Source organism: Histomonas meleagridis (genome assembly GCF_020186115.1).
Source record: "Histomonas meleagridis strain 2922-C6/04-10x chromosome Unknown contig_53, whole genome shotgun sequence".
Lineage (NCBI taxonomy): Eukaryota > Parabasalia > Tritrichomonadida > Dientamoebidae > Histomonas > Histomonas meleagridis.
This window is the reverse complement of record NW_027150896.1, coordinates 17,734-30,352: the sequence shown is the minus strand read 5'-3', so window position 1 is coordinate 30,352 and position 12,619 is coordinate 17,734. Positions and strand designations below refer to the sequence as shown.

The window sequence follows — 12,619 nt, the reverse complement described above, 5'->3', positions numbered from 1 at the left end:
GGGCCAAGATACCCCTTTCAAATTATTAACGTCCAAAGGAACTGGGCCAAGCACCCCTGCGGTTTTAATGGGGCCTGGGCCATTGGCCCAGGTGAAGTGGGCCAATGGCCCAGATTTTTTCCAACCGTTTTTCATTTCATCAGGGCCATTGGCCCAGTTTTTCCCAACCCTATTGGTAACACCATAGTTATGAACACACTTGCAATGAATGCAGCAAAAAATTAATGAAATAGCTTTTGAACAAAGATTAAAATAAATAAGGTTTCGAGTTCAGATAAACATTTATTTATAATTCTTTAAATATCTTATTAAGAATAAGAATTTGATTTATACATATGCTTAAATTTTCAAAATTTTTAATTCCAACATTAATTGGATCACTATATACATTTGTAATTACACCAAAAGATCATTTGAATATGTCTGTTAGATTTTCTGAGAGACGAACGTTATTTTGTGAAAGGAGAACGTTATCATTTACCACCTTTGAAATTTCATCAATTTCTTTGACTTTATCAATTTTTGAAGGAGTTGAAGAGAACAGTTCAATTGCCTCCATAAGTGATTTTTGAGCTAGTTTTTCTTCATCATTTTTTGGCACTAATTCAATAAATTCCTTAGCCTTTTTCATTTCACTTTTAAGGTCTTCTATTAATTTTTCTATATTACGACATTTGTTTTCTTCAATTTGAACATTACTTTGAGAGTTTCCACTTTTCTTTACGCCGCTTAAATTATTAACATTTTCATTTGAAGGTAATAATTTAATTGATTGAAGTATATTCTTTTGAAATCTAAATGAATTTCTTAATATATTACCAACTTCTTCATCATCATCATTATCTTCTACTAAAGGTTTTTTGTTTTTATATTTTTCTATGATTTCGTTATCATTATTATCATCTTCATAAACATCATCTTGAACTTCTTCAACAGGTATTGGCGCAGGTTTTTCCACGAATGCCCAATTTGGAAGTTTCGATTGCATCATTGCACCAAGTTTCGAAGTCACTGTAACAGTTACATTAGGATAAATTTCGTTTGAAAATATTTCGTGGAACTTTTTCGGCATATTCCATTTAATAATACAACCATTAAATGAAGAAACTAAAACATCATTACCTATAAATGTAATACTTGTGATAATATTCACCAAAGAATTAAATGATAAATATATATCACCTGAAATAGAATCTAAAATATAGATATAACCATTACTCATACCAATAACATAACATAAACCTGTCGGATGTATATTTAAAGAAATTGGATATGCGACACTTGAAATATGAAATTCTTGAAAAACTTCGAAACGTTCATTACATATCGTATAAAGATAACCATTAATACAACTTGCTAAGATTAAATTACTTTTTGGAGAATAAGAAATTGAAATTATTAAATCTTCGAATTGAATTTCTTTAATAACTTCAATTGATTTTGTTCCAATGACGCAAAACTTTAAAATAGAATTTGATACAACAATAAGTTTTGTATCAGTAAAAGTCATTAAATTTATTGGCGTCAAAAAGATATTATATGCAAATAGATACTTTAAACCTTTTGGATATATTTCATATATATAAATTAATCCATTAGTACCGCCTGTAAATAATTTTGTTAAAGATGAACTTATGCATAAACATAAAACAGAATCTTGATTTTCATTAATTTTTTGTATACATTTTAATGTATTTATATAAAAGACATGCAAACTTCCATTATCATCACCAGCAAAACCAAAATCTTCATAATAACCAACACATCTAACACCGCTTAATTTCGTATTATCATTTGAAGGATTACAAAGTTTTGTTTCTGTAATTAATTTAGTCGAATTATTATTACTATTTTCTTCTTCTATTTCTTGTAATGTTGGAGAACATTTCCACAAGCGAATAAATCCGTCATTTCCACCCGATAATAATGAATAATCTTCTGTTATTAATGAGGTTGAACATATTGGTCCTCTATGACTTGATAAAACAATTTTCGGTTTCGCTTGACGTTTTCTACGTAAGAAAATTATTTCGCCATCATTATATGATGATATAATTTCATTTTTTGTTATCCCAATTGCAATCACTGATTTACCGGGCGATTTTAACTCGCCTATGACTTTAAATTGATGTTGTGAATCTATTTGAATCGAAACAACAGTACCATCTGCTGTACCACATCCTGCAAGTTTTAATTCCGATGAAAAACATGTAGCTTCGCCTTTACGAATATTAAAAGATTTCTTTGTGATGCGTGATGAAACATGATTTTGCTTCCCAGAACGTTTATTAAGTGATTGAGAAAGAAGTGGAGCTGATTCAAATGAATATAAAAATCCTGTTGACGTTAAACCTAAAATTATTGGGGAACGTTCACCACAAATACCGCACGAAACAAAGTTGGAATTAACAGAATGACGAATACCAATATCCATGGAATGAAGAACATGAGCTTCGCCATTGATGGAATTCGATAAATCTACAAACTTTAGAAGCTTATTGCCAGAAATAACACAAAAAGTACCATCATTAGACATGCAAACACCTGTTGGAATGGTAGGAAGGCGAAGGTAACCTATAATCTTTGTTGTTGAAAGTGAAATATCCCAAAGAAGAAGATACGGAGTTTTATCAGATCCAACAGAAATTAATTTTCCGATTTTTGAGTTCAGACAAAGTGACGAAAAGCCACTCTCTTGTGTATCTATGATTGTAGTATTGAGAATTTGATCATAATTATTTTCTGGAAATTCAAGAATTATGATCCTGGAATTTTCTCCTTGTTCACCAATAGCCAATTTATTTCCTGTACTTGAAAATGATATGGATGATATTCCTTTGATGTCATCTGTAATAATAAAGTTTTCCCTTTTTCTTCCTGATGAAAAAATAATTGAAACAACACAACCACAAGGAAATGCGCATGCATTATTATTAAAATGAGTTGTAAAGTTTTTTTGATTAATGACTGATGAACCAAAGATTGTAGCAATCGAAGGTTCTTCTTCCATTCGTTTCAAGTTAAGGTACCCTAAAACGCATTGACCGTTAACATGTTTCTATGAAACAAACGATTTTTAACTAAACACATACATATATGAATAATTGTTTGTATTTTACCCCAAATACATTAAGAGATAATTTCTTGTGTGACAAAAAGGGGAAAAAAACATACACAAAAACAATAAAGTTTTTATTTTATTCATAAAAATCAAATATTTGTAATTTATTTTCTAATTTTCTTCATTATTAATAGTAAATCTTATCCATTTATTTGTTATAGTATCCATTAATAGAGAAGGTTTTATCATTTCGGAGGTTATTGTTTCTGCTGTGCAAGGATGCACGTGGTTACCATATGATATCCAACGATTGATGCAGTCAGCACAAAAGAAGAATCCATAAGACTCTTTTGGTGATTTTAAGATGTCATGACAAATGGGACATATTAAATCCTCTGGAATATCAACGTTTACATCAAGAGGAAGTGTCTGAGGTGCTTCGTTTATAATATATGAAAGAATTTTCTCACAATAATTGAAAAATGTTTGCTTATGCCCAAATTTAGTGATAGATTCAATGAGATTTACACTTAAATACGATAATAAAGCAAATATAATTTTAGGAGGAATTGAAGGAAAACGATTATGTATAAAATGTGAAATCATGTCATTAAATTTGTAGATTAAACTGACTGAAAATGTACGGAGTAAAACATCAATTGGATTGATATTGGTTACTTCACATGTGAACTGAGTGGATAAAACATGATAAAATGAAGAAAAAACTAGAAATGTATCATTAAAATACTTTTTTTTGAGAAAAGGAATACCTTTTAAGAAATTAATGTAATCCTTCTTAGTAAAAAGAGTTCCTAAACATATTGAAGTTATTGTGCGAATTTTCATTTTGGTATTACTTTCTTGAAAAACGGTAAATGGAAGAACTGAAGAAAAGAAAAAAACATCATTTTGTGAAACATTCTGACGAGTTTCATTTATAAGTGAATGAGTGAGGTAAACCTCAAAAAACGTTGTAGTTGTTGAAGATATTGGTGATACAAAGTTTGTTTTTCGAGTGTTATTTGCAATTGTTTTGTAATAGTTTCTAACATCTTTTGCAACATTCTCAAGTTCTGCTTTGTCTTTCGCTTTCCTTGTCCTGAAGAAAAGATTCAGCATGGGTTTTCAATGATTTACATGAAAAGTTTATTTATAAATTTCTTCGCAATGGGGGAAAAAGATCAAGAAAATTATGTGGTAACTAAAAATGACAACTCCATATTCCCAGGAAGCTCAGAAGTTCATAATTTATATAAATATACAAATAAGCCATCTAAAAAAATTATCAAAACAAGAGAATAATAACACAAATGAAAAGAAAAAATTGAAAAATTTAACAAAAGTTTATAATTCAAAAGTGGATGATTTGAGTTGTTCAAGTTCTTGGATTTGAGATTCAGCAGAGAATAAAAATCGAACAAATTCTTTTGACTGTTTTCCAAAAACATAAACATTTTCATTGAGTTTAATTCCATTACAACTTTTAAATAATTCTTGAAATTCTTTTCTTAAAATATAATTTTCTTCTCTGAGTTCATCGATCGATTTTTGTGATTGTTGTTTATTAATTGTACGTGAAATTTCTTCATTAGCTTTATCAGAAAGATTTGTGTTGATGAATTCAAAACTTGTGTTAATTTGCGAATGTTCTTTTGTTTGAAGAAAATCAATAATTGCTTCTTTTGATTCGTCACTAATTGGACATGATTCAATTCGTAATGTTTTTATTTGTTTAGCATTTAAATGTTTAATAAGAAATTGAAATTCATAATCACCAAATGGGATGTTTTTGATATTGATCTCTTCAATGCTTGAATTTTTTTCAAAAGCTTCAAAAATTTTTAAGAGTTCTTTCTGTGAAAAGTTTATGTGAGAAAGAGAAATGGATTTTAATATGGTAGACTTTGGAATAACATGACATAGTAAAAGAAAAAGATTATAAATATAATCTTTTTTTGTTTGTGCGATAGAATTGTTTTTTGCTGCAAATTCATTTTTTAGAGGATTTGATGTAATTGTAATTTTTTGAACACGCTTTGGAATGAAATATTGCAAACTTCGGAAAAGCGGTTTATACAAAGATGAATTGATTCGAGAAAAATCAAAGATATATTCTGTTCCTTCGCCTTCTGCAATTTCTCGAATTGCTGAACTTGAAAGCATCAAAAAATTTCGATTTTCCATAAACGTACATTGGTATGCCCTGATTAAAAGTGTCGCTTACGTAAACCAAAATGCTTCCTATTAACGGTTTCGTTGATTTGAAATGTTATGTGAAAGACATCCGTTAGAATTGGATCCTTGCTAATTTTCGTATGTCTGATGACTTTGAAGAAGGGAGAATTTTTCTTGAACTTTGTTACTTTACAGTTTCTTTAATTTCTGACTCATTAAGTCCAATTCAATATTTTAAATCTGATTTTGTAGTTTTAATGCAACCAATAATAAAGAAATTTATCCAACAATTTCCATCTCCAAATGAACACCAGATTTTAACAAGTGCTCTTTACAGAAAATTAGTGTCAACATATGTTTTAAAAATAAAACCATTAATTTTAGCTTTAAAACAAAGTGGATTATGGATTCCACAAGGCTCTGGTCCACAATCCACTGATGCCACAGAAATGATTTCATCAGTTCTAGAATCTGAAGTATTTGATGTAGAACAAATTTTAATACTTCGGTCAGTTCACACTAATCAACTCATTTATTCACCTGAATTAACAATTTATTTTAATGCCTGTTTTCTTTGTCTTCAATCACCCATAGCCATTGTTCGAATATATTCATATTCATTATTACGTTCAGCTCCCATTATTATCGATCTTCGACATCTTTTTAATGTTTTCAAATATGCTGTTTCAATATGGGACAAAGGTCCTGTTTCATTTGAATTTGCGGCAGCACTTTATTTATTATTAACGCGATTTTCATCACATCGTACATCACCAGTGGATGAAGCTGAATATAATCTTATTCTACAACTCATTGAGAACCTTAGTGATTCAGTCAATTTTGAGATTCTTATGTGTTTTGATCCATCACTTAAATGGATGTTTAATTCATTTCCAAAAAATTCCATCCAAAAAATGTGCGACCGTTTAATTTCACCACATCATGAGAAACATTATTATGATTTTTGTATATATTGCCGTTGTTTATCGATTGGTACTGGTGATACTACAAAATTTTATGATGCGTTAAAACATATTAATAATGTTAATCGTTGGGCGCAACCGATTCGTAAAGAAACTCGTCATAATCTATCGTTTATACCGCTGTCAGCGTCAAAAGCCATCACATCATTAGTCATAGATTTTATTGTACAAAGTTTAGACAAAGAACTACAAGAAGCAGAATCAGTATTATATATATTTACAGATTTTTTAATATCATATTATTTAGAAACGAACTCAAATTTAAATTTAAAACTTTTAACATCGTTATTGACACTTTTACATAAAAACGAATCGAAAAAAAGTTTAATAACAGACATACAGAATATTATCATTGCTATATGCTCTAATCCTGTTCGATTTATACATATTATTTATGGAATGCAAATGACAGATATTCAATCATTACTATCATTAATTAAACAATTTAAAAAATGGGGAAATTCATTATTAAATATAATAATATCTCCAAAATCATTTCCACTTATATCAAAAGAAATTGTTACATCTTTAATTAAGGAAATGATAGAAAAATCACTTAAAATTGATGAAAAAAATGTTTTTGATTTTTACCCGAAAATTTTTATTGATTTACCTTTATACATATCATTACATCCTACTGAACTTCAAAAATTACTTGAAAATATGAGTTATGATGAAGATTATAATTATAAAATTATCGAATTATTTTATATTGTAGTGCATCAAGGTAAAAGCAGAGATAAAATTAGAGAACTTATTAGTTTTTTACCTGAAACAAATTATATATGTGAATATACAAATTTAATCAACTTAATAAAAGAAAAAATTAATGAAGAAAAATCCCTATTGGAGTTAACCATGCTAAGTATTGATGATTCTGTTTCTAAGTTTTTGATTGTAGGGTCAAATGAAAATATTGCACTTTCATTATTATTTGAGCATATTGTTTATTCTGAAAGAAAAGATGTATTTGTAATATTTAAGAGATTAAAGCTATCCCCTTCGTTATGGTTTTCCTCCATGGTTTCTTCTTTATTCACATCGATTGTGAAAAATTTTGAAAAATCATTGAATAATGTTATAAAAGAGTTTTCAAACAAATCGCCTGTGTTTTTAGCACTCATTGGTTACATTTTATTTTCGAGAATTGTCCCTTCAATTCGGGAATGTTTGGTTAGAGAAAAGTTCGATGACTTGCCAACGATTTTATTTTGTCCGTTGATTGAATTCATTATTACTAAAGAAGAAGAAAAAATCATGATGGACTTCAAGGAAAAATATGATTCGGCATTAGATATGTTTTATGAGGTGCTGAACAAATTTAAAATAACAAAATCAGCGCCTTGACAAAAAATATTGTAAACAATAATAAATTCCTTTTTTTTATATGATGAATAACGAATTGGGTCTGGATCATTGCACAAAGTCATGAATTATTCAAAATTCAGACAAACAGTAAATTTGTGGATGATTTCACACAATTATTGAGGAGCTAATTGAAATCACTTCCTTATGAAAAAGTAAATTTTTGATTGTTTTGTTTTTAATAACCGTTAACGTCACATTCAGAAATCATAAATAATTTGTCAAATGTCAATGTCCCATCAGAAAAATTACATTCAACCAAAAAATTTGAATCAAATTCAATGCCTTTTGAAATTTTTAACCGTTATTTAGTCAGCCAAAAAAATTAAAATGAAATTATTTCATTAAATGCATGATATTATTATATAATCATTTATATTTATATATAATCCATTATCTTGATTATATTCTATCAATTATAAATAAATAATATAAATTTTTAGCAAGAAAAATGAGTTTTTGTTTTTCTATTTGAACTTTGAGTTCAAAAAAATGTTCGTGTTATATCTTTTGCTTACTCATGGGCAAGCAGCAGAAAAATTAACATTAGAAGTTACGGCTGATCCTTCGTATGCAGCTGGAAAGGGTGGAACATATTTAAAGTGGACAGATCTCAAAAATCAAGACATTTATTATAAAGTTTATCAGCAAAACAAAGATGAGGATGGTGTATGGGCTTCAACTTGGAAGCAAATTAGTACATATAAAACAGGTTCTCATGTAAATGTTTTAAATATCTATCCAAGTCAGATTGATGGAGATAAAGGTCAAAGAACCTCTTATAACCATCTTCAGTATCGGACGCATGAGGTTGATTTTCAATATAAAGGTGAAAGCAAATGGCATAGACTCTCAAAGTCTGCTGCATTAAAGGTTTGGATGGAAGGTGGGAAAATAAAAGAAACAGATGATTGGGGAAGAACAAAAACAACTGAATTCACACCATTTGGTGTTGATACTTCTACAGGTGAACAACTAATTTTCGTTACCCCAATTTCAATTAATGAATTTGAAAACAAAATCAAATCAAACCCAAACTTTATATATGATTATGAAGTCATTGTTTTCGGAACATGGGATGCCAGCTCTCATTATGGAATTACAACGAATACTGTCACAAGGTATATAAAGCCATACATCGAAAAGGGTTATGGCTTTTTAACTGGACACGATTCTATTGTTCATGATTTTTATGTTAACAGAAAAGTAACAAGTTTACTTGCAATCAGAGAACTTTTTGGTATTAAAGTCGATACCGTAGATTCAACCTACAACGGTAAAAAAATTGAATATAAATTTATTCAGAAAGATAAGGTTGCAATCGTTCGCAAAGGATTACTTACAAACTATCCATACCAAATTGGAGATCTTGGCACTATTCTCTCAATCCCAAGTACGCATACAACTAACCAAGCAACTACTGCTGATGTTTGGATGACATTGGGAACTAATGCAAATACAGAAAAAGATAAATATGGTCTCCAACATAACTTCTATCTTACAACTAAAAACAACACAGCTATGATTCAAACAGGTCACAGTAATTGTGAATCAACAGAAGATGAAAGAAAAGTTATTGCAAACACAATATACTACTTAAACCAAAGAACTTATGAAACATTCGCAGAAGATCATTCATCACAAGATTACGAAGCACCAACAGTTAATATCAGATATGATGAAGCAACATATGAAGTTCACCTTGATGGTACTGATAAAGGATCTGAATACAGGTTCAAAGTTCAAGCACTTACGAGATCTAACGATAAAGTTTATGCTGAATCAGGTTCAGTTGAGGTTACTGTTTCCACAGGAATTGATCATTACATTTATACAATAACAAGTGAGAACAGTGTTACTGTTGAAGACTTGACAAGTTCAACAAAAGATGATTACATTCAACTTAACTCAAAGCAAGTGTCAAACGGAATGAATGTTTATGTTGCGGCTGTTGATGGAGCAGGAAACGTTGGGGAAATTAAAAAGTATACTATTCCAGTCCCAGAAGCAACACCATCGCGATCACCATCACCATCACGTTCACCATCGCCATCACGTTCACCATCACCATCACCATCACGTTCACCATCACTATCACGTTCACCAACGCCATCAAGTTCACCAACGCCATCACGTTCGCCATCGCCATTAGTACCAACACGTTCACCGACAGAATCACCCTCAGAATCACCAACGCGTTCAATATCAGCGTCAGCCTCTGCATCACCATCAGCTTCTCCATCGCGTTCGCCATCGCGTTCATTCCCTCCGTATTTATCATCAGACCAATACTCAGAATGGCTCAGACAGCAATATGAAGAGGAACAAAAGAAGAACATGACGTATTACATTGCCGGTGGTGTTGCAGCAGGTGTTGTTGCCATTGTCGCCGCAGCTGTAGCAGTGTTTCTTAAATTTGGATCCAAACCACCAGTGCAAGAAATTGGCGAAGGATTTAACCAACACGTCGAAAAGGATTCCACAGTTAACTATGAGAATCCACTCTACAACGAAGCAGAAGATGATCCATTCGCTGACGATTTCGATGACGAGTAAATATTTATACCAAATTTTCTTCGACAATAAAAAGGGATTTTTGGAATTTTTTTTGCAAAAACAAAATATATTTTGTGAGAATAAAGACTTTGGCCGCCCAAAAAACGAAGTGAACAAACATTACAGCCAAACGTTTTCTAAATTCAAATTTACTCACAAAAAGTTAATTCAGCGCCTTTTGCGTTTGTGTCCATCCTCAAATCCTTCACTTGCATCTGTATTACTTAATGCGACAAACACAACAACAGAAGCTCAATCACACCAACATTATGTTATCGATTATTATTAATGTTAACATTATTATAAATACTAAACACATAAAATGATGATGAAATGATGAATTTTCTTACCAGTATAAAATAAATACAATCATTAACACCATTCTTATAACATATATCTGTTGGTATAACATTAGTAAAACTAACTAAGAGAGTTCATCAAACTGAGAAAATATACATATTCTAATGAATTTTTTAATTTTTATTAAGTCCTTATCATTATTTAAATAAAAATCTGTTTTCAAATTGAGAAAAAAATGGAAATTTCGAAATCAATTTTTTCAAAAATATATTTTTGAAGGTAAATCTTAAACATTTTTGATTGTATATCATATTTTATGAATGATAGTTCTTGAAATCTTAAGTATGATTTTTCATTCAATTTTCTTCATTTTTTGAACGTTTTACACCCATTTTTTGACAATGGGAAAATATTGTTGGGTTTATTTATAGTGATGTGATTTTTTTATAAAGCATACCTAGTCAAATCATGCAGTTTTCAAGGAAAATTAGATTCTTTTTTCTATACCATTGATCCTATTTGCCAAAATATTATATTTTTATGCTACATTTTGTCCCCACAAATCTATAGATTTGGGAGAAAAAAAATTTTTAGATCAAGAACAAAAAACATTCTTTTCGAGAAATTTTTAATGTGATCGTTGGTCGATGTAAACAAAAGTTCAATATTTTATCATTCTTGATTTTCTGAAATTATTAAATCTTTCCAATTCAGATGAAATTTTTCTAATATATTCATTATATCTGAATAAAAAAAATAACACCATATTTATTTATAATAAGACATATATATATATTTGCACATTACATATATTTGCAATATCAAAATTTTGCTACCTTTTAAAGATAATTTGAAAATGATGATTTTGATTGAAAAAAATTGAATATTACTTATAGCACGTTATATACTTCAAAAATTGCATTTTAGTTATATATATAAACTTAATGATAATAGTTAATAATATTTTGGTTTAAATATGTTTCAATAATTTTTAAGAAATTTGCATGTTTTAATTTTTTTATCACTTCACTTTTGGACCAAATTGAGAGGCACTTCTTTCATTTTTGGGTGTTTTCGTATAATATTATGATAATTATTTAAGGGATGAAATTATGGCACATTAAAGCAAAGAGTATCGCACCTTGACTCCAAAAATAATTAAAAAAAATGTCTTCAAAAAATGGAAAATCTCAATTATTTTCTTATGTAATAAAAATAATCAGGTTACATTATAAAATAAAAATTTTCAAATATAATATGTACTTTAATGGTATTTCGAATTTTTTTGTATTTTACTCATTTATTAAGATCTTATTGAAGAAATAATGTTTATGTTTACCCTTATTCACTAAAAGATCACCCTTTTTTGAGTTAAATGCTTTACAAATATAAACTATACAATACATAACTATAACCGTACCATTCGTTATGATGATTTTTTAAAGAACCTTGAGCTTGGCTCGATTAAAATGGCATATAACTTATATTTAAGTCGAACTGACTTATCCGGAAATCAAGAGAGGGAGCCATTAAACAGGAAAACCTTTGCTATTATGAAAAACATCTTTGATATCAATTTTAAATATAATTAATTGATCATGATCTTTGAAATCAATATTACTGAACATTTGATCAAGTGCCAGGTAAATAATGATAATATCTAAAACTTGTATCGATACAAGTAACTTTTTCAAAAACAATATAAATATTCGTATTCAAACGTTATTTAGCCGGCCAAGTAATGAAAACAACCCCTAAGTAGAATGATTGATTTAATTTGAAAAATTTTAAGACTTGAAAGAAGGAATATATAAAATGTCAAAAATTGAGAGGAAATTCTTGAAAATAAAAAAAGATATATGCAAAAAACAAATTGCTTAATAAAAAAAAATTTTGTACAAATTTTAATTTTTGATTTGAAATATAGATTAAATAAAGTACATAAGTTCATAAATATAGTCTCCAAAATTGAAAAAATAATTTTAAAAAAATCATTGAGTTTTAACTTCCTTTCATATCTGATAATTATGAATTTCTTATTTTTACCCGAAACTTTGGCAATGAAAAGGATTATAGTTGAAAAATATTTTTTATATTAAATAAGTGTTGATTTCCATTAAAAAGTGAGAAACATAATTGTTACTTCATAGAAAAAAATATTAATAAATTAGAAGCTTTC

The 12,619-nt window shown here is 28.9% G+C and overlaps 2 protein-coding genes across 2 annotated transcripts; one reads left to right on the top strand and one right to left on the bottom strand.

Moving 5' to 3' along the window:
- Nucleotides 1–409: 409 nt before the first annotated feature.
- On the bottom strand, nucleotides 410–3,010 carry GO595_007398 (mitogen-activated protein kinase-binding protein 1-like; the record flags this gene model as incomplete). Its single annotated transcript, XM_067920858.1, has 2 exons — nucleotides 410–1,122; nucleotides 1,717–3,010. The coding sequence occupies 2 exons, from the start codon at nucleotides 3,008–3,010 to the stop codon at nucleotides 410–412; spliced, it is 2,007 nt and encodes a 668-aa protein (XP_067772308.1).
- Nucleotides 3,011–8,076: 5,066 nt separating this feature from the next.
- Nucleotides 8,077–10,140, top strand: GO595_007397 (DUF5057 domain-containing protein; the record flags this gene model as incomplete). The annotated part of the gene is made up of 1 exon (XM_067920857.1): nucleotides 8,077–10,140. One exon carries the CDS (start codon nucleotides 8,077–8,079, stop codon nucleotides 10,138–10,140), a length of 2,064 nt encoding a protein of 687 aa, XP_067772307.1.
- Between the last annotated feature and the right edge of the window lie 2,479 nt (nucleotides 10,141–12,619).